Source organism: Trachypithecus francoisi, unplaced genomic scaffold (genome assembly GCF_009764315.1).
Source record: "Trachypithecus francoisi isolate TF-2019V2 unplaced genomic scaffold, Tfra_2.0 Lachesis_group21, whole genome shotgun sequence".
Taxonomy (NCBI): domain Eukaryota; kingdom Metazoa; phylum Chordata; class Mammalia; order Primates; family Cercopithecidae; genus Trachypithecus; species Trachypithecus francoisi.
Window position 1 is genome coordinate 39,222,918 of NW_022681467.1, and position 26,106 is coordinate 39,249,023.

The 26,106-nt window shown below is 45.1% G+C and overlaps 2 protein-coding genes across 11 annotated transcripts in view; both read left to right on the top strand.

Annotated features, from left to right (window-relative positions):
- SGK2 (serum/glucocorticoid regulated kinase 2) overlaps positions 1-5,733 on the top strand; it is a 28,615-nt gene extending 22,882 nt beyond the window's left edge. For all 5 annotated transcript variants that reach the window (XM_033186457.1, XM_033186456.1, XM_033186455.1 and 2 more), the window contains 2 exons: positions 26-115; positions 4,909-5,733. In XM_033186457.1, coding sequence (XP_033042348.1) covers positions 26-115; positions 4,909-5,073 — 255 coding nt within the window. In that variant the 3' untranslated portion in view covers positions 5,074-5,733. The remainder of the gene's footprint in view (positions 1-25; positions 116-4,908) is intronic.
- A 6,122-nt stretch (positions 5,734-11,855) lies between these two features.
- IFT52 (intraflagellar transport 52) overlaps positions 11,856-26,106 on the top strand; it is a 62,996-nt gene continuing 48,745 nt past the window's right edge. For 3 of the 6 annotated variants that reach the window (XR_004431234.1, XM_033186458.1, XM_033186460.1), the window contains exons 1-5: positions 11,856-12,007; positions 16,267-16,391; positions 17,909-17,996; positions 25,231-25,360; positions 25,653-25,728. Coding sequence is in view for 3 of the 6 variants with exons in the window: in XM_033186458.1 (XP_033042349.1) it covers positions 16,273-16,391; positions 17,909-17,996; positions 25,231-25,360; positions 25,653-25,728 (413 nt within the window). In the remaining 3 variants the exon portion in view is untranslated. Of the gene's footprint in view, positions 12,008-14,895; positions 14,996-16,266; positions 16,392-17,908; positions 17,997-25,230; positions 25,361-25,652; positions 25,729-26,106 lie in introns of those variants that run through there. The other 3 variants (XM_033186462.1, XM_033186459.1, XM_033186463.1) reach the window with 3 other exon arrangements.

Here is a 26,106-nt window from a genome sequence, read left to right on the forward strand (position 1 = left end):
CACCTTTTTTCTGCATTTCCTGCAGCTTGAGATTAAGAACCATGTATTCTTCAGCCCTATAAACTGGGATGACCTGTACCACAAGAGGCTAACTCCACCCTTCAACCCAAATGTGGTAAGAGGTCACAGCATTCTAGACTCTGGATTTCCGGGGCTGGGGGAGCTTGCTATGTGTACCAACTCTCCTTATCCAGATGGAAAAACTGGGGGTCCAAGAAGCTCAGGCATTTGTCCTAGGCTACACAGTCAGTTAGAGGTAGAACTGGTCCTGACCACAGGTGCAGCTCTTAGATAAAGAGCCATGTTGCTGCTCCTTTATCTTTAGCACCAATAAATAACTCTGGCTTCAGAGCCTTTTACAGTTTGTGAAGTGCTCTGTGTGTAGCACACCCACATAGGGCCAAGCCTTTAGAAATATTTTATCTTTTTCTATTTATAGACTTATTCCTGATAATAAAAATGACATATATTCTTACAAAAAGTGTGTAAAACACTGGCCAGGTGCGGTGGCTCACGACTGTAATCTCAGCACTTTGGGAGGTTGAGATGGGCAGATCACTTAAGGGCAGGTCACTGCGGTCAGCCCGGCCATTTTTAGGTTCTTGATTCATACCACCTTTTCACTGTGTGGAAGGGAGAACTAACCAGTGTAGCTAACATGGTGAAACCCTGTCTTGACTAGAAATACAAAAATTAGGCAGAAGTGGTGGTGCACACCTGTAATCCCAGCTACTCGGGAGGCTGAGGTGGGAGAATAGCTTGAACCCGGGAGGCAGGGGTCACAGTGAGCCAAGATCATGCCATTGCACTCCAGCCTAGGCAACAGAGGGAGACTTTGTCTCAAAAAAAAAAAAAAAAAAAGAGGAATGTATGTAAAACAGAAAAGTTTAAAGTAGCAGTGGGGAAATGCTTATTATCTCACTACTTAAGGAAACCACTGGCATATTTCCTTCCAGTCACTTTTCTATGTGCTTTTTTGTTTTGTTTTGTTTTTTCTTGAGATGGAGTCTCACTCTGTTGCCTAGGCTGGAGTGCAGTGGCGCCACCTCGGCTCACTGCAAGCTCCGCCTCCCGGGTTCATGCCATTCTCCTGCCACAGCCTCCCGAGTAGCTGGGACTACAGGCACCTGCCACCATGTCTGGCTAATTTTGTTTTTGTATTTTTAGTAGAGATGGGTTTTCACTGTGTTAGCCAGGATGGTCTCGATCTCCTGACCTCGTGATCCGCCCACCTCAGCCTCCCAAAGTGCTGGGATTACAGGCGTGAACCACCATGCCCAGCCTGGGTTTTTTTTTCCTAACCTAATTAGGTCCTACTTTATAATATCTATATGTGTATGTGTGTGTATCTATTCATCTATATATCTTCCTCCTTTTTTGGCTAAAAACTATGTTATTATAATTTCCTCATGTCATAAAAAATTTATAAGTACAATTTTTAGTGGCTGCATAATATTTCAATCCTATGTTGGTAACATAATTTACTCACCCATGTTCCTAATGGCAATCTTCTGGTTGTTACTATGTTTTTTCTTTATAATGATGTCCTGATGAACAGCTTTAAGTATACGTCTTTGTCCAGAATTCTGGTTATTTCCTTAAGATGGATTCCAGATGAGGGTTCCCAATGCTCACATTTTCAGATTCTCTCTCTCTCTCTTTTTTTTTTTTCCTTGAGACAGAGTCTTGCTCTGTTGCCCAGGTTGGAGTGCAGTGGCATGATCTCAGGTTCAAGCAATTCTCATGTCTCAGCCTCCCGAGTAGCTGTGATTATAGGCATGTGCCACCACGCCTGGCTAATTTTTGTATTTTTAGTAGAAATGGGGTTTCACCATATCGGCCAGGCTAGTCTCGAACTTCTGGCCCCAAGTGATCCACCTGCATTGGCCTCCCAAAGTGCTGGGATTACAGGCGTGAGCCACCGCACCCGGCCATTTTTAGGCGTTTTTACTGTGTGGAAAGGAGACCCATCTACTGCCTACCAGCGGCACCTGCTGGAGGGTTCTCATCTTACTTGCACTCTGAAGCATGTGTTGTTATTGTTTTGTACTTTGCAAATTTGGTAAGTAAAAAACAGCAACTCTTAATTGTTTTAATTTATATTTGTCTTATAGTAAAGATGGTTAGTTTTTAAAATTTATTTATTTTTTGAGATAGGGTCTCACTCTATCACCCAGGCTGGTGTGCAGTGGCATGATCTCTGCCTACTGCAACCTCCACCTCCTGGGCTCAAGCCATCCTCCTATCTCAACCTCCTGAGTAGTTGGGAGGTGGGTGTCACTACCCCTAGCTAATTTGTATTTTTTGTACATATGAGGTTTTTCTATGTAGCCCAGGCTGATCTTGAACTCCTGGGCTCAACTGATCCACCCCCTCAACTTCCCAAAGTGATGGGATAACAGGTGTGAGCCACCACACCTGGCCGGTTTTTATTTTCATTTTCATTTTTATTTTGTTTTATTGAGACGGAGTCTCACTTTGTTGCTCAGGCTGGAGTGCAGTGGCACGATCTCGGTTTAATGGCAACCTCTGTCTCCTTGGTTCAAGCAGTTCTCCTGCCTCAGCCTCCTGAGTGGCTGGGACTACAGGCATGTGCCACCACACCTGGCTAATTTTTGTAGTTTTAGTAGAGATGGGGTTTTGCCATGTTGGCCAGGCTGGGCTTGAACTCCTGACCTCAAGTGATCTGACCACTACAGCCTCCCAAAGTGCTGGAATTACAGGCATGAGCCACCGTGCCTGGCTTTTGTTTTTTATATTTTTGAGATGGAGTCTTGCTCGGTTGCCAAGGCTGGAGTGCAGTGGCACGATCTCAGCTCACTGCAACCTCTGCCTCTGCAGGTTCAAGCAATTCTCGTGCCCCAGCCTCCCGAGTACCTGGGACTACAGGCATTTAGCACCATGCTTGGCTAATTTTTTTGTTGTTGTATTTTTAGTAGAAACAGAGTTTCACCATGTTGGCCAGGCTGGTCTCGAACTCCTGACCTCAAGTGATCCTCCCGCCTTGGCCTCCCAAAGTGCTGGTTTTGCAATGTTAATTGGTAGTGGCAGTGTGAATGAAAGGAGCCTTATTGGAGGTGGGCATTTGAGGGTGTGTGGTCTACCTGTAAAGCGTGGTGCCAAGTCCCTTCCATCGAAACAGCCTGCATACGAAACACTGCCAATGTTAATTCACCATTTACATTTCTCCTTTCGTGAATTACCTATTCATGAACTTATCTTTGGGCACTGGATCTGATAGGATACACTCAGGCCAGGCACCAGAAAAGCTTCGTTTCCTTGGAATTTTAAAAAGACAGTAACATTTTAAAAAGACAATGTCAAACTGATACCCTGGAGAGAGAATCATACATGGAATACTAGGCACAGATGCATGGACTTTAGAATGAGACACTCCGAAGCTGGATTCCTGGTTTTGCCACCTACCATTTGTGAGGTCTTCAGTAAGTTTCTTTAGTATTATTTTCTTCTAGGGTCACACAACTAATAAGGGCCAGGATACATATTCTGATCTTGGAACTCTGAGTGCTGGGCTGGGACTACTTTGTCTTGTTGCCTTATTGAGAAGCTGGAAACTGATCTGTTTGGCTCCATAGCCCAACTTGCACACTAAAGATTTGCAAGCCCTTCCCCTTCCTCAGCTGCTTACTTTATAAAACCGAGGCCTCCTCCTCAGAGAGATTATATTGGTTAGCTCTTGGTGCATAACAAGCAACTCCAAAGCTAGGTGGTTTAAAACAACAATCTTTTGGCCAGGCATGGTAGCTCATATCTGTAACCCCAGCACTTTGTGAGGCCAAGTCATTAGCATTGCTTGAAGCCAGGAGTTCAAGACCAGCCTGGGCAACATGGCGAGACCCCATCTTTATAGAAAAACAGAAAATTAGACAGGTGTGGTGTTGCATGCCTGTAGCCCCAGCAGGAGGCTGAGGTGGGATGTCGAAGCTGTAGTGAGCTGTGATCATGCCAGTGCACTCCAGCCTGGGTGACAGAGCAAAAAAGACCTTGTCTCTTAAAAAAAATTATTTTGTTTGGATTCTATGTGTTTTTTTTTTTTTTTTTTTTTTTTAAGTCTGAGCCAGGCCAGCTGGTCTCTGTGGAGCTCTCTCATGTCTGTGGTCAGCTAGCGGGACAGTTGGCAGTTGTTGGCAGTTGTTGATCTAGAATTGCCTCACTCCCATGCCTGGGAGTTGGCAGGCAGCCAGGGCAACTGAGTTCTTCATGAAGCCTCTCATGCTCCAGCAGGCTAGTCTGGGGCTGTTCACATGGTGGCCTCAGGGTTAGAAGTACAGCAAGAGAGCAACTTCCGATGTACATTTTTCAAGCCTCTGCTTGTGTCGTATTTGGTAATGTCCCATTGGCCTAACCAAGTCATATGGCTAACTTACATTAAAGGAATGGAGAAATAGACTCCACCTCTACATGGGAAATGGAGAATTTGTCATCATTTTTGTAATCTCCCTCACAGGTCTTCCTCCAAAATAGCTAAAGCAGCCCCAATCTCCACCATATTATCCTATTTTATCTTCTTCATAGGACCTATCACCATCCTAAGTTATCTATTTGTACACATGCTTATTATCAATCCTCCTACCCCCTACACAGTGTAAGCTCCATGAATGCAGGGGCTCACTTTGTCTTGTTCTCCTGTGTTCCCAGCACTATGAACAGTACCTGGTAGGCATTTAGTAAGTATATGTTCACTGACTTGTCTAAGGATTGGTGTAGAGGCAGAATACCAGGAGGTGAGGATAAAATGATCAATGTAAATGCACAGGAAAGTGATAGTCAAGTATAGATGACTATGAAGCATGGGGCACTCACAGAGGCCTGACATCCTGAGGATTTGGGCTCCTTTGAAAGCTCTGACCCTGGTGTTTTCTTCTTATCGTTGGCTTTTATTGACAGGCAGGACCTGCTGACTTGAAGCATTTTGACCCAGAGTTCACCCAGGAAGCTGTGTCCAAGTCCATTGGCTGTACCCCTGACACTGTGGCCAGCAGCTCTGGGGCCTCAAGTGCATTCCTGGGATTTTCTTATGCGCCAGAGGATGATGACATCTTGGATTGCTAGAAGAGAAGCACCTGTGAAACTACTGCAGCCAGCTGGTATTAGTAAGGAATTACCTTCAGCTGCTAGGAAGAGAGACTCAAAGTAACAATGGCTTAAATGAGAAGCAGGTTTATTTTTTCCACAACATAAAAGAAAAATAATGTTACGGAGTCCAGGGCTGGCAGGACAGGTCATCAGCTACTCAGAGGCTTTATTTCTGCCCTGCTAACCTTGACAAATGGCTTCCAATGTTGGGTTTGCTACAAGATGGTTACTGGAGCTCTAGCTGCCAATTTTGTGTTTGGGGAAGGGAAACAGAGGAAAGGGGGAGAAGAGCAAAGGGCACTTTTGAAGAGCTTTCCCAAAAGCTCTACCCAATGCCTTCTGCTTCCATCTCACTAACCACCCACCCCTACCTGGAATGGAGGCTGAGAGATGTGGCTTATTTGCTGGGTACGTGACTATCCCTCATAACAAAGGGGTTCTGACACTAAGGGAGAAGGGGAGAGTGTTGGGTAGGCAGCCAGGAGTCTTTACCAGAGGGCCTCCTGGTGTTTGGATTTTGATCTCAATGCGTAAAATGACAGAGATGTAACAAGCTCGTCGGGTATCAATATCTCTTATTGTTCTATGTTGATGATATCTGTCTTTGTTGTGGGTAATATTGGACATTTGTTATTGGGTCTGGGTGCCTGGTATCTGAACCCCTTCTTGTCTCCAGGGAATCCCCTGTTTTATGAGACTTAATGGGGGGGCAACAACTACCTCCACTTAGGTTCCAGCAATTCTCCTGCCTCAGCCTCCTGAGTAGCTGGGATTACAGGCATGTACCCCCACGCCTGGCTAATTTTGTATTTTTAGCTGAAAATGCTAGACACCGACTTTCCCAGCCTCCCCTTAGCCAGGCCCAGGCATGGGGACCAGGGATGCACCCGTGCCACACTTTGACTCAGGAAAGGGATCAGGAGTGCTCTTTTGTGTGGTAACTGTGGCGGCAGTATCCACAAAATTGAGTTCCTGGTGTAGAAGTGGCAAGGATGCAAACTGTGGCAGTTGGTGCTCAGTGGCAGCAACGCCATCAGACCAGCCCTGCAATGTCATTCCTGGAAGCCTCAAGTATTTTTTTTTTCAGACAGTCTTGCTCTGTTGCCCAGGCTGGAGTATAGTGGTGCTATCTCAGCTCACTGCAACCTCCGCCTCCCGGGTTCAAGTGATTCACCTGCCTCAGCCTCCCTAGTAGGTGGAACTATAGGCACATGCCATCACACCCGGCTAATTATTGTTTGTATTCTTAGCAGAGACAGGGGTTCTCTATTTTGGCCAGGCTGTTCTCGAACTCCTGACCTCAAGTGATCCTCCCGCCTCAGCTTCTCAAAGTGCTGGGGTTACAGGCATGAGCCACTGCACCTGCCCAAGCCTCAAGTCTTATCTAGCTTTCCAAATGATCTGAGAACTTCTGATCCTTTTTAACACTCCTTTTTTGCTTAATTGGCCAAAGTTAGCTTTAGATCGCCTGCCTATGCTGGGCTAGTTGCTGTGCTAGACTCTTCCATGTCTATTACAAATTTTCCATCCAAACAACCCTGAGGTAGGAATTATTACTATCCCCTTTTTACCAATGAAGATGCAGAGTCAGATAAGTTGTTCCTTGCCTGAAGGTCACATAACTAATAAAGGCCGGAGCCAGGACTTGGAGCCCTACAAGCTGGCTCCAGGGCTCTCACATTGAACTTTTGTGCTGGTCTGCTTCTCGCTCTGGCTATTAGGTCCAGGCAGAATGACTGTCAAAATCTTTAGTGAGGAGCTAAGTCAAAAGTTGGCTGGAACAAGCCAAGTGTAAGAAATGGGGTCTTGAAGAGGAGACATTGAACGGGATGCTGCTCCTGGTCTGAGGCTGGCTGACAGGTTCATGCCATGCTCCACGGCACAGAGGGGAGCTCAGAGCTGGTCAGAGCTGGAGGCTGCTGCAGAATTAATGTCTACAACTTCCTCGCCACCATGGAGCTCCATATGTTCAATATTAGTCATTTCCTTTTCTTTTCTTTCTTTTTTTTTTTGAGACCGAGTTTTGCTCTTGTTGCCCAGGCTGGAGTGCAGTGGCACAATCTCGACTCACTGCAACCTCCGCCTCCTAAGTTCAAGCAATTCTCCTGCCTCAGCCTCCTGAGTAGCTGGGATTACAGGCATGCGCCACCACCCCTGGCTAATTTTGTATTTTTAGTAGAGACAGGGTTTCTCCATGTTGGTCAGGCTGGTCTCGAACTCCCGACCTCAGATGATCCGCCTACCTTGGCCTCCCAAAGTGCTGGGATTATAGGCATGAGCCACCGCGTCCGGCCAAGATTAGTCATTTCTAAAGGTAATTCTGATCAGACAGAACGTGAGCTGTAACACCTCATAAATTCAGAATACTTGTGGGATGGATTGTGCTTCCTTACTTCAGTGGAAAAGTGGTTCGTTTTGGCTGGGTGCGGTGGCTCACGCCTATAATCCCAGCACTTTGGGAGGCCAAGGTCAGGAGTTTGTAGACCAGCCTGGCCCGTATGGTGAAACCCCGTCTCTACTAAAAATACAAAAAATTAGCTGAGCGTGGTGGCGCATGCCGGTAGTCCCAGCTACTCGGGAGGCGGAGACACAAGAATCACTTGAACCTGGGAGGCGGAGGTTGCAGTGAGCAGAGATCGCGCCACTGCACTCCAACCTGGGCGACAGAGTATGACTCTGTCTTATTTATAAATAAATAAATAAATAAATAAATAAATAAAAGATGTTTGTTTTTTACAAATGTGTGGTTCATACTCCTGAGTGGCCTTATTAGCTTTTTGGTTAGGAGACAAGGGAAGGAACTTTCTTGGATCAGCATATGCTGGTGATTTTATTGTCTTTTCCTCTTAAGTCAATCCCACTCTTTCCCTTCCTCAAGTCTTGTCCACCCAGCCCCCTACCCCCGGTATCATGGGGGACAAGTCTGGGAGACCACAGAAAAAACACCAATGACACTGAGCTATTAGAGATCAAAACTGGGTCAGGAAGAGCTCATGTTAAGCTTTCACATGTGCTAAGAACGCTGAAAGAAACACACTGATTTCCATCTTAATAGTGCCAGTTAATTGACAAATGTGGGACAAGATGAGGGAGAGGTCAAAATCCCCCTAACTTCCCAAAGCAAGACAAGAGTATAATGATCAGAAACGTAATAGTAGTGTCAGAAGCACACAATCAGCTATGGACGGTGAAACACATAATGGTTCTATCTGTTCTAAGATTGTAAAAGCACAATTATTTTCATCAGGATAAAAAATAAACACGAAGAAAAACTATGCTGTTGAATGGAACATGCTACAACCTATGTTTATGGAGCACATTCCAAGTTGTATATGCATTATCTACGATCCTCACTATAAGCCAGCAGTTAGAAATTAGTAACTTCAGGCCGAGCACGGTGGCTCATGCCTGTAATCCCAGCACTCTGGGAGGCCAAGGTGGGCGATTCACAAGGTCAAGAGTTCAAGACCAGCCTAGCCAAAATGGTGAAACCCTGTCTCTACTAAGAATACAAAAATTAGCCAGGCATGGTGGCGGGCACCTGTAATCCCAGCTACCTGGGATGCTGAGGCAGGAGAATTGCTTGAACCCAGGAAGCGGAGGTTGCAGTGAGCCGAGATCATGCCATTGCACTCCAGCCTGGGCAGCAGAGCAAGACTCTGTCTCGGCAAACAAACAAACAAAAAAAATTGACTTCACAGATAGGATACATTTGCTCAGAGATTATGAAAACTGCCCAAGGTCACCCAGCTGGTACAAGTCACAGCGAGGAACTGAACTTGGTGACAGTCACTACTGATTCTAAAAGTCTTACTCTTGCCTTTTTTTTTTGGCGGTGGAGCAGGGACGGAGTTACACTCATTGCCCAGGCTAGAGGGCAATGGCGCGATCTCAGCTCACCGCAACCTCTGCCTCCTGGGTTCAAGCGATTCTCCTGCCTCAGTCTCCCAAGCAGCTGGGAAGCTGGGATTACAGGCGCCCACCACCACACCTGGCTAATTTTTTTTTTTTTTTTTGTAGAGATGGGGTTTCACCATGTTGGCCAGGCTGGTCTCGAACTCTTGACCTCAAGTGATCCACCCGCCTTGGCCTCCCAAAATGCTGGGATTACAGGCGTGAGCCACTGCACCTGGCCAAAACTCTTAGTCTTTCTACAGTCTCTAACAGTGGGAGAAATGCTCTGGGCAGGTGCTGTAGCAAACACAGAATGCATATCAGGCAGAAAGATCCCAAGATTTGTCCCAGCCTTCAAATGGGATGGCCTACTCTCTTTTCAGTGAGAATACTTCATTTCCATTATTACCCTAACTGCAAACTGTATTCACCCAATTTTGCAACAAAATACAGCATCCCCAAGAACAGAACTCTTTCTCTCTCTTTTTTTTTTTCTAAAGAGACAGCGTCTCACTCTGTTGCCCAGGCTGGGGTGCAGTGCAGCGATCATGGCTCACCGCAGCCTGAACTCCTGGGCTCCAGCGATCTTCCCACCTCAGCCTCCCAAGTAGCTAAGACTACATGTGGTTGCCACCATGCCTGGCTAATTTTCTTTTTTTTATTTATTATTACTGTAGCAGGATGAGTCGCAGACAAAACTCCTCAGACACTGGATTAAAGAAGGAAGAGGTTTTTTATTCCGCCGGGAGCGTCGGCAGACTCGCGTCTTAAGAGCCGAGCTCTCTGAGAAAGAAATACTTGGCCTTTTTAAAGGCTTACAACTTTAAGGGGTCCACGTGAAAGGGTCGTGATAAATCAAGCAAGCATGGGAAATGTGACTGGGGGCTACATGCATCAGCTAACAGAACAGAAAGTTTTACAATGCTTTTTTCCTACAGTGTCTGAAATTTACAGATAAGTAGTTTAGGTCAGGGGTTGATGTTATTATTATTACTTTGTTTAACTCCTAGGGCCGGGTGGTGGTGCCAAGGTTGTCTGGCTATTTATCTTACTTTTGTTTATTTCTCTTTCCTCTTGTCAACTAGGCAAGGTTGGGGGAGGAGGGCAGCAGGAGTAGTAGTGGTCTCCTTCCTTATTACTATTATTATTGGAGAGAAAAGGTGTTACTGTTAACCAGGTCCCAAACTCCTGGCCTCAAGCAGTCCTCCCAATTTAGCCACCCAAAATGCTAGGATTACAGGCATGAGCCACTTCATCTGACACAGATAATTCACATATCACCCCTTCTCCACTTTTTTTTTTCTTTTTTTGAGACAAGGATTCACTGTGTTGCCTAGGCTAGAGTGCGGTGGCACCATGACGATTCACTGCAGCTTCAGCCTCCTAGGATAAATCAATCCTCCCGGCCGGGCGCGGTGGCTCAAGCCTGTAATCCCAGCACTTTGGGAGGCCGAGACGGGCGGATCACGAGGTCAAGAGTTTGAGACCACCCTGGCTAACACGGTGAAACCCCGTCTCTACTAAAAAAATACAAAAAGCTAGCCGGGCGAGGTGGCTGGCGCCTGTAGTCCCAGCTACTCGGGAGGCTGAGGCAAGAGAATGGCGTAAACCCGGGAGGCGGAGCTTGCAGTGAGCTGAGATCTGGCCACTGCACTCCAGCCCGGGCGACAGAGCAAGACTCCGTCTCAAAAAAAAAAAAAAAAAAAAAATCAATCCTCCCACCTCAGTCTCCCAATCAGCTGGGACTACAGGCGCGCGCCACCACGCCCAGCTAATTTTTCGTATTTTTAGTAGATACCGGGTTTCGCCATGTTGCCCAGGCTGGTCTCTAACTCCTGGGCTCAAGAGATCCACCTGCCTCGGCCTCCCAAAGTGCTGGGATTACAGGAGAGAGCCGCTGCGTCCGGCCCGTCTCCACTTTTAAAATTTCCAGTGACAGAAACTGTGAAAAGCAACAAGAGTTGTGTGTTTTAATATCCTAAACTCGAAGACAACCATACATGTAAATAAAAACTGTCAGAGCTCTCTGCAATCTTCAGTTTGGGTCTTCCAGGCTGCTGCAGCGTTGTTCACAAATCCACACACCTCTAAAGGTAGGCACAGAGCGCTTTCCTGGGTAGTCGGGTGGCCTGCTGGTAGTTGCAGGCTTCTGGTTTCCCACCTTAATGGCGATGGCAGGGCAACCTGTATTGGTGATGCTCTTTGCACAAGCAGTTCTTTCTGCCGGGAACGCCCTTCCCCAGCCTTTGCCTTAATGAATAACACTCTTTCTTCAAAACTCTGCTCAACAGGCGCGCCTTTTTGACGAGCTTAGTCGTCAGACTCCCTAATAGTTCATCGTTTTCACATTTTTGTAGAATCTGTTCAAGTTCTAACTCCCCGCCCAAAGGGCTGCGGGCTCACCGCTGGCGCTCATGCCTAGCACCATGGCGAGCGAAGATGCGCAGTTAATAAAGCAGAATTATTCGGTGTTACCATTCTCAACACTTATTCAGCTGACCCCTTTCCGGTAAGTAGTTCCTAATAGTCCGGCCCCGCCCTCCGCCCGGCCCTGCGCGCGCCTGGCTCCGCTCTGCGCCTGCGCCTTGGGAATCGAGGCTGGTGCATTCTCCAACCCCCTCGCTGGAAGCCTTCACTATTCTCCTCCCTGTGGGTGGAGCGAAGTTGGGGCACTTGGGTCCTACCATTATTAGTCTTTAGTCGTAATTGATATTAAATAACAACAGTAAATGGGTTTATTTTTCGTGAAAAGTTAATTCTCCTTGTTTTTGGATTTGCCCCTCATGCACCAAATGGTACAGTCCCACATCAGCCAGGCTCCCTACCCAATACCCCTGACGCCTGCGACTGAGAGGCGCCTTCCATGCTGTCGTCATCACGTCGGCCGGAGCTAGCGCTTCGTCCTGGGCCACGCCTCCCGGCGCACCGCCGCTCCTCCCCGGTGACTAAGCGGCCTTGGATACCTGGCCGCGGGATGCTGGGCGGCATCAGGTGACCGGTGGTCGCTGAGCGTCAGGTAAAGGGCTCCGACAGTGGTGGGCCGGCTGGGGCGTTGGGGTGGCCTGGGAGCTGTCGAGGGCCTCGACACACTCGTCGAGGCCGCTGGGCCGGTCATAGAACTTCCAGGGTCCACCGGGGTGAAGTAAACTGTGGGCGCGGACGTAGCCCGGGGTCCTGGCGCTCCGGCGGGAGCCCATCTGCACGACCTCGGGTGATGCGGCTTTTTTAGTTGTTCCGCTGACTGAAAGAGCATCGGAAGAGGAATCGCAAAGTCTTAATCTCTCTTCTATCGTGGCTGCGATCCCTCGGTATTCATGTGGGAAATACTGATTTGACTGGTAATGTTATTGAAGAGAAAGCGAGAGAATGGTTGTGCAGCGTTACCCAAATATTCGTTATTTTTACAGTTTTAAAGGCCTTATAGTATTATTAAGGAAATGCATTTCTGGCTAAGTCTGACAGTACAGGAACGCAGACCTGCTACTCTCACCAGGGGCTGAACTAACAGAACAAAAAAAGATAGATGTGTCACATTAGTGGGATCATGGAGGGGGCAGTTTTTCAGCTGGACAAAATGATGTTAAAGTGCTTAAAGAAGAATAAGTATGTGAAAGCCAGGAAAATTCTGAAATTAATGGTAATAAGGGAAATTAGCTCTCCAGAGCCACCAGATATTATAACATAAAGGTATAGCAATTAAACTACTTAGAAGATGGGTGCAGCAGTGTGGGCCCGTAGTCCTGGCTACTTGGTAGACTGAGGCGGGAGGATCCCTTGAGCCCAGGAATCAGAGACCAGCATGGGCATCAAAAGGAAACTCTGTCTCTGAAAAAAAAAAAATAAATTTTAAAAAAAGAAAGTTTGGAACTCAACAGGAGCTTACAGGCAGATAGAATATATTAGAACTCAGAATAAGAGCCAGTTATATATAGGGATTTATTATATAGGGAAGATGGTAGTGTATTTCAAATCAGCATTAGAAAGATGAATTGGGGTCAGGCAGCTTTTTTAGTAATTTAGAAAATTAAACCAGTCGAGCGAGGTGTCTCACACCTGTAATCCCAGCACTTTGGGAGGCCAAAGCGGGTGGATCACTTGAGGTCAGGAGTTCCAGACTCCTGGCCAACCTGGTGAAAGACCGTCCCTACTATGGCGCGCGCCTGTAATCCCAGCTACTGGGGAGGCTGAGGCGGGAGAATCACTTCAACCCGGGAGGCAGAGGTTGCAGCCAGCCGAGATTGCGCCACTGCACTCCAGCCTGGGTAACAGAGCGAGACTATTCCTCGTAAAAGAAGGAAAAAAAAAAAAAACGGAATGAAGCCCATTTTGAGCACCACAATAATTTCCAAATGGACTAAAATTTAAATGTTAAAATATTACATCACGAATTAGCCGCGTGTGTTGGGCGCCTGTAGTCACAGCCACTTGGGAGGCTGAGGCACGAGAATCTCTTGAAGCTGGGAGGCGGAGGTTGTGGTGAGCCGAGATAGTGCCACTGCACTCCAGCTTGGGCGACAGAGCATACTCTGTCTCAAAAAAAAAAAAAAAAAGAAAAGAAAAAGCAGGCCGGGCGCGGTGGCTCAAGCCTGTAATCCCAGCACTTTGGGAGGCTGAGACGGGCGGATCACGAGGTCAGGAGATCGAGACTATCCTGGCTAACACGGTGAAACCCTGTCTCTACTAAAAAAATACAAAAAACTAGCCGGGCGAGGTGGCGGGCGCCTGTAGTCCCAGCCACTCGGGAGGCTGAGGTAGGAAAATGGCGTAAACCCAGAAGGCAGAGCTTGCAGTGAGCTGAGGTCCGGCCACTGCACTCCAGCCTGGGTGACAGAGCGAGAATCCGTCTCAAAAAAACAAAAAAAGAAAAGAAAAAGGAAAAAAAATTACATTGCAAAGTACTGAAAGAAAGCATTGTTGAATTTATTTATAATCTTAGAATGACAAAAACTCTTCTAAATGTTTCATGTCATCCAGGAGCCAGAAAGGAAAATATTAATACTTTTAACTCTATAAAATTTAAAATCTATATGGCCTGCAAAATTCAACCAAACCAAAAAAAGTATCAGAAGCCAAATAAATTTAAGAAAATATTTGTTTAATGATCAATTAGAAAATTATGAAACCTGACTGGGTGCAGTGGCTCATGCCTGTAAACCAGCACTTTGGGAGGTTGAGGTAGGAGGATCACTTGAGGCCAGGAGTTTACGGGCAACATAGCAAGACCTTGCTTCTGCAAAAAATTTAAAAATTTGCTGGGCACTGGTATGCACCTGTAGTCCCAGTTACTCAGGAGGCTGAGGTGGGATGATTGCTTGAGCCCTGGAGGTCAAGGCTGCGGTGAGTCGTGATTGCACCACTACATTCCCAGCCTGGGTCACAGAGTGGGACTTTTATCTCAAATAATAATAAGAAGAAGAAGTTTTTTTTTTTTTTTGAGACGGAGTCTCGCTCTGCCGCCCAGGCTGGAGTGCAGTGGCCAGATCTCAGCTCACTGCAAGCTCCGCCTTCCGGGTTCACGCCATTCTCCTGCCTCAGCCTCCCGAGTAGCTGGGACTACAGGCGCCCGCCACCTCGCCCGGCTAGTTTTTGTATTTTTTTAGTAGAGACGGGGTTTCACCGTATTAGCCAGGATAGTCTCGATCTCCTGACCTCGTGATCCGCCCGCCTCGGCCTCCCAAAGTGCTGGGATTACAGGCTTGAGCCACCGCGCCCGGCCGGAAGAAGTTTTTAAAAAGAAAAATTTAAAGAGAAAAATGATCAGAGTACCTGGACAAGAAAATCAGAAGAAATACAAGTGGCAGAAATCTATCGCAAGGGACCACTATCTCACTAACTTCAAAGTGGAAATTAAAACAGTAATGAGGGCTTTTTTTTTTTTTTTTTTTGGCAAAGACGACAAAGACTGAAAATAGGATTGTGTGGAAACAGAAGCATGTTAGTGGAAGTATAAAATTATGATTTTTTGTCGGGCAATTTGGAAATGATTTACTCAGCCATTCAATAGGTAAGAATCTACAAATAGGCAAAGTGCAGAAAAACATGTTGTTTAACATTGATGTTTTTAGTATTGTTTTAGAAAATATCTGATAAAAGATGTCAATCAGTATATGACTGGTTAAATAAATTATGGTAGATCCATAAAATGAATACTGTGCAGCTGTTTTTGTTGTTGTTGTTTAAAGACAGGGTTTCACTCTGTTCTCCAGGCTGGAGTGCAGAGTGAGGTAATTGTGGCTCACTGCAGCCTCAACCTCCTGGACTCAAGCAATCCTCTCACCTCAGCCTCCTGAATAGCTGGGACTACAGATATGTGCCACCATGCCCTGCTGATTTTTGTAGAGATGTGGTCCAGGCTGGTCTGGAACTGCTGAGCTCAAGCGATCCTCCTACCTCAGCCTCCCAAAGTGCTGGAATTACAGGCATAAGCCACTGCACCCAGCCCTGTGTAGCTGTTTAAAAGAATATGGTAGATCCATGTGTACTGACAAAGAAAAATGTCAAATATACAAGGTTAGGTGAACCAAGTGTTTCAGAGTAATGCATGTGGTAAGATCCTAATTCATAAAATAAAACTGTAAGTTAATATATGTATAAAAAGAATCTAGAACTGGGCGCAGTGGCTCACCCCTGTAATCCCAGCACTTTGGGAGGCCAAGGCAGGTGGATCACGAGGTCAGGAGTTTGATACCAGCCTGACCAATATGGTGAAACCCTGTCTCTACTAAAAATACAAAAATTAGCCAGGAATGGTGGCACTTGCCTGTAATCCCAGCAACTCAGGAGGCTGAGGCAGGATAATCGCTTGAACCCAGGAGATGGAGGTTACAGTGAGCCGATATCATGCTGTTGCACTCCAGCATGGAAGATAGAACAAGACTCCGTCTCAAAAAAAAGAAAAGAAAAGAAAAAAAGAATCTAGAAGACTATACCCTGCACTTAACAGTAGTTAGCAGTGATGAATCAGGTTGGAAACATGGTCTTGGGACACAGGAGCAGGGTGATGGCGGGGCAGGGCCATAGGTGTAGGCTGTTGGGAGGGTCTGGGCAAGAGGTGGAAAGCAAAAACGGGTAGGGGAGGGCTGGGTTGGTTTTGGTATTAGGTTTCTGTGCTATGCTTTTGCATTTCATTCTCAACCTTTGAGAATTGTAGGAATTTCCTAGATAGGTTTCAGTTGTATGCCCTTTCTTGATAAATTAGTAGTAGAAAGCAACTTCTACTTTTAGGGTCTTTGGAATATTGTTTATTGATTTTCTGACCCTTCTTTCTTCCATAAGGTAACCATGGAGAAAGAGCTGCGGAGCACCATTGTTTTCAATGCCTACAAAAAGGAGATATTTACCACCAACAATGGCTATAAATCCATGCAGAAAAAACTTCGGAGTAATTGGAAGATTCAGAGGTGGCTGACCATGTATATTGTTTTCCCTTCTAAATGATATTGTCCTGCTGATAAAGCTGAGAAGTCTTTATTTTCTTATGTAACATAGATTGTTTAGGTGGGAGAAGCTCAATTTAAAGATTATTCAGAATTAGGTTTGGCGCGGTGGCTCACGCCTGTAATCCCAGCACTTTGGGAGGCTGAGGCAGGCAGATCACAAGATCAAGAGATCAAGACTGGCCAGCACGGTGGCTGACACCTGTAATCCCAGCACTTTGGGATGCCAAGGCGGGTGGATCACGAGGTCAGGGGTTCGAGACAAGCCTGGACAAGATGGTGAAACCCCATCTCTACTAAAAATTTTTTAAAAATTAGCCAGGTGTGGTGGCAAGCTCCTGTAATCCCAGCTCCTTGGGAGGCTGAAGCCGAGAATTGCTTGAACCTGGGAGGTGGAGGTTGCAGTGAACCAAGATTGCACCACTGCGCTCCAGCCTAGGCAACAGAGTGAGACTCTGTCTCAAAAAAAAAGAAAAATCAAGACCATCCTGGCCAACATGGTGAAACCCTGTCTCTACTAAAATTACAAAAATTAGCTAGGCATGATGGTGCCCGCCTATAGTCCCAGCTACTCGGGAGGCTGAGGCAGGAGAATCACTTAAACCCAGAAGGTGGAGGTTATAGTAAGCCGAGATCACGCCACTGCACTCCAGCTTGGTGACAGAGCGAGACTCTGTAAAATTATTCATAATTAAATAAATTCTTATTAAAACATCTCTTGGACAAGATGCAGTGGCTCATGCCTGTAATCCCAGCACTTTGGGAGGCTGAAGCAGGCAGATCACTTGAGTTGATGGTGCGTGCCTATAATCCCAGCTACTAAGGAGGTTGAGGGACAAGAATCCCTTGAACCCAGGCAGTGAAGCCTGCAGTGAGCCAAGATCATGCCACTGCACTCCAGCCTGGGCAACAGAGGGAGACTCTGTCAAAAACAAAAACCAAAAAACATTTCTTTTGAAATCAGCAATTAGGATATTATTAAAGCAGCATATTATTAAATTGTCTTCCAAATCACACACCAAAAAATTATTCTAATTATACACATGTAGCTTTTTAAGATTTAGAAACTGTCTTCATATTTTGACTGAGGTCAATACTAGGGAAAGGAAACATGAGAATTAGATGAGAATGACTTTGACTTTGTGTATGTGTATGTTTCTTCTTAATAGGTGAGGATATGTAATCATACGAGCTAATGGTAGGGCTGATTGAATTAGTAGTTGAGGACTTCCTTATGCTTCAGCATGGCTTAATTTGAACACCTTGACTTACTGGAAGTATTTGAACAGAGGCCAGATGACTCTGGGGCAGGCCTGTAGAGGGAATTCTCACTTTGGGAGAGAGACTGGACCAGTTATGTCTAAGTCCCTTCATCTCTGAGACTCTGTGGCCTCTGCTTTCAAATAGTTGAGAGACTAAAACAATACATAAATTGATTTAAATTATGGACCTAACATTTGCTTTTAAAATTGTATTTCTAGCTTAAAAGATGAAATCACATCTGAGAGGTTAAATGGAGTGAAACTGTGGATTACAGCTGGGCCAAGGGAAAAATTTACTGCAGCTGAGGTAAGAAATATCCACTAAAGAAGGAATATGGTGAAATGATTAAGAGCCTGGGCTCTGAAATACTGGATCTGAATCCTCCTTCACCACTTACTGTGTGGCCTTAAGGTAATCACTTCATCTCTCTTTTCATCATGGAGTTGTGATGATTAACCAAGATGCTTCATGTAAAGTATCAAACACATAGTGTGGGCCAATTAAATATTAGCCACATTTCTTTTTTTTTTTGAGACAGTCTCGCTCTGTCACCCAGGCTGGAGTGTAGTGGCGTAATCTTAGCTCACTGTGACCTCTGCCTCCCGGGTTCAAGCAATTCTCCCTGCCTTAGCCTCCTGAGTAGCTGGGACTACAGGTGCCCACCACCACGCCTGGCTAATTTTTGTATTTTTAGTGGCGACGGGGTTTCACCATATTGGCTAGGCTGGTCTCAAACTCCTGACCTTATGCTGCCTACCTCAGCCTCCCAAAGTGCTGGGATTATAGGTGTGAGCCACCACGCCCGGCCACTAGCCACACTTCTTTGCTATATTTTTGCTTTGAAAATAGGAAAATTCTGCCGGGTGCGGTGGCTCATGCCTATAATCCCAGCGCTTTGGGAGGCCGAGGCAGGTGGATCACCTGAGGTCGAGAGTTCGAGACCACCCTGACCAACATGGAGAAACCCCATCTCTACTAAAAATACAAAATTAGCCAGGCGTGGTGGCGTGTTCCTGTAATCCCAGCTACTCGGGAGGCTGAGGCAGGAGAATCGCTTGAACCTGGGAGGCAGAGGTTGCTGTAAGCCAAGATCGTGCTATCACACTTCAGCCTGGGCAACAAGAGCAAAACTCCATCTCAAAAAAAAAGAAAATAGGAAAATCCCATTTAAAATAAAGATGTTTATTATTCTGGTTCATGGAATGGATAAAGAATGATAAATGTAAGGCCCAGAATACAAATGACAAGTATTGGTGAGAATGGGAAGTTATTGGAACCCTTCCACACTGATGGTAGGAATGTAAAATGGTGCAATCACCATGAAAAACAGTATGGCAGTTCCTCAAAAATTTAAGCATAAAATTGCCATATGATGGCTGTGTGTGATGGCCCATGCTTGTAATCCCAGCACTTTGGGAGGCTGAGGCGGGTGGATCACTTGAGGTCAGGAGTTTGAGACTAGCCTGGCCAACATAGTGAAACCCCGTCTCTACTAAAAATACGAAAATTAGCCAGGCATGATGGTGTGCACCTGTAATCCCAGCTACTTGGGAGGCTGAGGCAAGAGAATCACTTGAACCTGGGAGGTGGAGTTCCAGTGAGCAGAGATTGGGCCACTGCACTCCATCCAGCCTGGGCAACAGAGCGAGACTTCATTTCAAAAAAAACAAAAACAAAAAACTGCCATATGATCTAGCAATTCCACTTCTGGGTATATGCCCAAAAGAATGGAAAACCAGATCTGAAAGAGATAATTGCACACCTATCTTCTTAGCAGCACTATTCACAATAGCCAAAAGGTGGAAATAGCCCAACTATCCATCGGCAGATGAATAGATAAGATATGGTATATACATACAATGGAATATTATTCAGTCTTAAATAGGAAGATAATTCTGATACATGCTACAACATGAATACATTTTGAGGACATTATGCCAAATGAAAATAAGGCAGACACTAAAAGACAAATACTATATGATTTGACTTATGCAAGCATGAGGTACGTAGAGTAGTCGAATTTGTAGAGACAGAAAATAGAAGGGTGGTGGTTGCCAGGACCTGGGGGAAGTGGGGAATGGAGAGTTGCTGTTTAATAGGTATAGAGTTTCAGTTTTGCAAGATGAAAACAGTTCTGCAGATTGGTTGCCCAACAGTGTGAGTATATTTAATACTGCTGGACTAGGCCAGGCATGGTGGCTCACACCTCTAATCCCAGCACTTTGGTAGGCTGAGGCGGGTGGATCACTTGAGGCTAGGAGTTTGAGACCAGCCTGGCCAACATGGTGAAACCCCATCTCTACTAAAAATACAAAAATTAGCCGGTGTGGTGGTGCACGCATGTATTCCCAGCTACTTGGGAGGTGGAGGCGGGAGAATCACTTGAACCTGGGAGGCGGAGGTTGCAGTGAGCTGAGATTGCGCCCCTGCACTCCAGCCTGGGCGACAGAGACCCTGTCTGAAAAGAAAAAACAAACAAAAAACTGCTGAACTATGTACTTCAGAATGGTTAAGATGGTAAATTTAGGAAAAGTTAGGTGTGTTTTTTCACAGTCAATAAAACAAAAATCCCAGAACATAGAAAGAGCCATTTTACAGAGAATGGGAAGTACCTTTGTGCTCAGAGAGAGTATGGGGAGTAGGGAGGTTGAGGTGGGGCAAGGCCAATGTGGTCCTTAGATTGAGGCCAGCCAAGGTCTCCTGCTGTTACTCTGGGTGGTGCCATGGGGAAGAGGTCCAATGGGGAGCATTTCTAGTGTCCTTTGTTTCTCAATTTGATTGCAAGGTGAACTTCCCTGCTGGGAATGGCATGGAGAGAGACACGATTGTTTGATCAGGTTAATTGACAGAAGGAGTAGGAAGTACCATTGGCAATGTGGAGGTAACCAGCAACCCCTACCCACTGAGACCTTGAGGGAAATGTACACACAGAGGGCAGTGGCCTGCAGAGCAACACTCTATTACTTGTTGGGCTTTGGCTCCATCTCCCCATCCACCTATCCAAGCCAGTGAGAGAGTTGGCCTGATGTTTGCCAGGGACCAGCCAGCCTCAGGAACACAGGGGTATCCAGAGAGAGGGTCAGAACCTGCTGCCTGGGCCTTTTCCCAAGTGGAGATGGGTGCCAGGCCAAGCCTTAGTTTGGGCTTCCAGGGATGGAAGGCTGTTGCATCCAAGAGACACAAGTCCTTCGAGAGGCAAGTTTGATGTAACTTTATCCTAATAAAATGTCCTCTCCCAGACCAGTTCCTGACACCATGCCTTCTCTTTGGAGTTGGAGTGAGGGGGGAAGAAAAGGGAGAAAAGCTGTTAGCTTTTTTTCTAGGAACCAGCATTCCCTTGTGTTACAGTTCTTCCAATAGGCTCATGCTGGTGAGATCACTGCTTTCCTTGTCATTGCTGCTGGCCTCCTAGACTGTTACCCCTGGAGAGCTGTGTGATGCCTTTTTCATGTTGGCTTCCAGAAACTTCTGTGACAGGACAGACATCATATGTCTGATATTTGGTGCTAGTATCAGGCTAGAAACTAGGCTGAACAGTCTCCCCTTATTTCCACCTCAACTACATTAACGCATCACACTAGCTTTGTGGTGGTATTCAGTTATGACCAGGTAACCACGTGGCTGAGATGAGTATTTTCCAACCCTAACAGACCAGCGTCCACCTATATTACCAATGCTAACTTTATTACCCTGAATTGAAATGCAAAGATAATCTAACCCACCACCATTAAAAAAGTAAAGCAATATAGCTTCCTAACTTTAATGTACATAAATTAGAGGATGATTTATGAAAGACTATATGTATTTCAAATTGTAAATGTTTAGGCATATATATACTAGGAGAATATACATATTTCAGTTTGTTAATGCTTGGTCATACATACATTAGAATACTTCTTTATGTTTGACATTTTGAAATAAATGTGTAATAAATGTATAGAACTCCCATGAATGGGATAGGTACATGTGCAGACTGGAGGAAGTGATGTGTTGGCAATTCAAATCATGTTGCTGTCGGTGATGTGATTTTTCCAAAATACTGACTAACTCTTGGTAAAGTTCTATTAATAAAAAGAGTATAATTCTTCTCTCAGTTTACATGGTAGTTGGGTACCTGGGAATTCAGTATATGTTAAATCGTGCAAAAAATACTTTGTACAGTATGTACGTATAATTTGGGCCGAGCGCAGTAGCTTACTCCTGTAATCCCAGGAGTTTGAGAGGCTAAGGCGGGTGGATCACCTTAGGTCAGTAGTTTGAGACCAACCTGGCCAACATGGTGAAACTTTGTCTCTGCTAAAAATACAAAAATTAGCCGGGTGTGGTGGCAGGCGCCTGTGGTCACAGCTACTCAGGAGGCTGAGGCAGGAGAATCACTTGAACCCAGGAGGTGAAGGTTGCAGTGAGCTGAGATTGAGCCACTGCAGCATGGGTGACAGAGCAAGACTTCATCTCAAAAAAAATAAATAAATTGGAGTTAGATTTTAGGCTAAGCTTCATTTGTTTGTTTGCTTTTTCTTTTTTAAACCTACGTGACTATCTGAGAAGATATTCAAATGCTGTGAAACAGTTCTTTACTGTGTGGGACTGGTCTGAATATTGCAGGACCTTAACTTCCCTGCCCTTTACCCACTAAAATGTCCTTAAACATTAACATTATGGCATTAATATTATGCTGTATTAATATTAATATTATGGTGATCCATAATACATGCTAGATGGTTTAAATGCCTCCAATGAGAGCCACTGGCCTGGATCATCCAGTCTTGATTACATGAAATATCTCACATTTGCTGCCACACTGTAAAACTTAACAGTGTGAATGCATTCTAAGCCAATTTCTAAAATTTAAGTCTGCAAAATTAACCTTTCTTCCTGTTTTTGCCATAAAGAAATAAGAAACCTCCAATTTGTACCAAATATCTGTTCTTTTGTTAGAAGGGTCTCTCTTACATGCAGAGCTGGAAACTGGGTCTTAATTAATTCGTGGAAGCTCCTTCAACTTTTGCCCATCTGTGTTATTGCACACCACGTCCTTCATGTATCTTTTTCTTCCAATGCCAGATGGCCAATAGGACACAGTAGATACCGATACTTACTGTATACTCATTGCATTTAGGCAACATGGACAAATCCCAGAACTGCATAATCATAAATACCAAGTACCAGTAGAATTTCCCAAGTGGAAGCTATGTTCTGAGAATATATATTGCAAACTAGATCTGGCTTGCTGTTACCAGTCATAGAACATAGCATATATTTACGGCTATCTGGGAAGAGGAGTTTGAGAGGAAATCAAAAGGAAGAAAAAGGAAGAGGAATTTAGGGAGAGATTCAGTCTGTTGTTCAGGGCCCAGGATCCATGCAGTTATAACCCATTTGTTTTGTTTTTCTGTTGTTGTTCCAAAAAATATTTACTAAGGATCTGTTATGTACCTAGTTATGTGCCAGGTTCTAGGACTAACACTAGGGATCAAAGTCAGATAGCACATGATCTCTCCGTTCTAGGAACTGATAGTTTAGGGGAAATGAAACAAATGGACCATCTACCGATAATGATCAATGTTCTAAGTTCCACATTTCTACAGAAGCACAGAAAAGAGGCATTGGATTATTGGGCCCAGAGGAAGTGGACTTTGAGCTGATTTTTTTTTTTTTTTTTTTAGACAAGAGTCTTGCTCTGTTGCCAGATTGGAGTGCATTGGCGCATTCTTGGCTCATTGCAACCTCCGCCTCCCAGGTTCAACTGATTCTCCTACCTCAGCCTCCCGAGTAGCTGGGATTACAGGCGTCTGCCAACACATCTGGCTATTTTTTGTATTTTTAGTAGACACAGGGTTTCACCATGTTGGCCAGGATGGTCTTAAGCTCCTGACCTCAAGTGATCCACCCACCTCAGCCTCCCAAAGTGTTGGGATTACAGGTGTGAGCCACTGCGCCCCACCTTAATTTTGATTTTGAAATAATTCATTTTTTATTTTGTTTTGTGTTTTGTTGTGTTTCATTTTTGAGATGGAATCTTGCTCTGTTGCCCAGGCTGGAATGCAGTGATGCAGTCTTGGCTCACTGCAACCTTCACCACCTGGGTTCAAGCAATTCCCCTCCCTCAGCCTCCCGAGTAGCTGGGACTATGGGTGCATACCACCATGCCTGGCTAAGTTTTGTATTTTTAGTAGAGATGGCGTTTCACCATATTGGCCAAGCTGGTCTCGAACTCCTAACCTCAGGTGATCCGCCTACCTTGGCTTCCAAGGATTCATTTGTTTTGTTTTTGTTTTTGAGACAGAGTCTTGCTCTGTCACCCAGGCTGGAGTGCAGTGGCACGATCTCAGCTCACTGCAAGGTCCGCCTCCCGGGTTCACGCCATTCTCCTGCCTCAGCCTCCTGAGTAGCTGGGACTACAGGTGCCCGCCACCACGCCTGGCTAATTTTTTTTTTTTTTTTTTGTATTTTTAATAGAGACAGGGTTTCACTGCGGTCTCGATCTACTGACCTCGTGATCCGCCCGCCTCGGCCTCCCAAAGTGCTGGAATTACAGGTGTGAGCCACTGTGCCTGGCCAGATTCATTTGTTTTGTACAGTGTGGGGAAGTCAGGGGGAGAGGAAAATTTAGGGAGCATGCAAGAGCAAGAGGGCCATGCTGTGGCAAAGCTAGTCTGGGCAGTAGTTTCCAAAATAGGATGCATGTGATAAATCAATAGGGTGCCAGAAGGAAATTATGTTTATTATTCATATTTTCATTACTCTTAAAACATTTTGAGAGTTGTTTCAAATTATAAAGTGCATATTTTATATAGAGATACATACATATTAGATTTATTTATATACATGTTCAGCTTTTTTTCTGCTAGAGTGCTTGATGAAGAAAGTTAAGAAACTATTTGTCTGGACCACCCACCCCAGGTTTTCTCAGGCTAGACCAGCAAGATCAACCCTAGATTTTTCTCCCATCACCAACTTTGTGAAAACAAGAGAGAGCTTCCAGGAGATAAGCAGAAAACATGCATTTTTCTCTATGGTTTGGTTGGTCAATGACCTTGAACAGAATTCTTCCCAGGTGTGATATGAAATGCTTTCATCCTGATATCGTCTGTGGGCCATCAAGAGAAGGCATTGTCTAAATCAGTGGTTCTTAACCAGGGGTGATTCTATTTCTTCTTCTCCTGAGGGAACATGTGGCAATCTCAAGCGACATTTTTGGTTGCCAGGGGAAGGTAGGTACAACTGGCATCTAGTAGGTGGAGACCAGGGGTGCCTCTGAATGGAGAACTGAGTGCTTCCTTTAGTTAAGTTTTTCACTTTTGACTTGCTGTCTGATAGTCAGCTTTGAAACTGTAAGTTTACTTTGAGTATTTTGAAGCTTTATGCTCAAAGACAAGCTTGGAGATCCTACATAGAGAGTACTTTTTATCTTATATACATTTATATGTAAATGCCTTATAGATTTTAAGTATTTATTTTTCATCTAGTTAAAGTCTTATGGTGTTTCGGGCAAAAGTCTTTTGAGTATATTCATAGATTGCTTTTTTCCTTTGTGTAGTTTGAAATCCTGAGGAAATATCTTGACAGTGGTGGAGATGTCCTTGTGATGCTAGGAGAAGGTGGAGAATCCAGATTTGACACCAATATTAACTTTTTACTAGAAGAATATGGAATCATGGTTAATAATGGTAATTAGTATTATTATTTTCAGTAGAGGCAGCAGTTTCTATCTATTATTTTATATCATAGCCCTCTAGGTCCAGTGGCATAATGAAAGAAGCCCTGGGCAGTGTGTACATGTTTTAATGTTCCATTCTCATCAGCAGTCTGAGCCTCCTAGGCTTGGGCTGCTTCCATTTATAAAGCGAGATGGATTGGAACCGAGTTCCAGGGTGCCTTTCAGGTCAAAATTGGTATGAGTCTATAATATCAAACTTATTTCTAACCTAAAATATACCTCCTTCTCTTTTTCCCTCATAGATGCTGTGGTTAGAAGTGTATATCACAAATATTTCCATCCTAAAGAAGCTCTAGTTTCCAGTGGAGTCTTGAACAGGTAAGCATGTTGAAAGTAGAAATATCTTGGCCAGGTGTCACTGCTCACACCTGTAATCCCAGCACTTGGGGAAGCCAAGGCAGACGGATCATTTGAGATCAGGAGTTCAAAACCAGCCTGGCCAACATGAAACCCCATCTCCCCATCTAAAAATACAAAAAAATTAGCCAGGCATGGTGGCAGACACCTGTAATCCCAGCTACTCGGGAGGCTGAGGCAGGAGAATCGCTTGAGCCGGGGAAGCAGAGGCTGTATTGAGCTGAGATTGCACCATTGTACTCTGGCTTGGGTGACAGAGTGAGACTCCATCTCAAAAAAAAAATAAAGCAGAAATATCCTTACACATAACTCTCATTTCTTCTACATAAATCTTCCCTC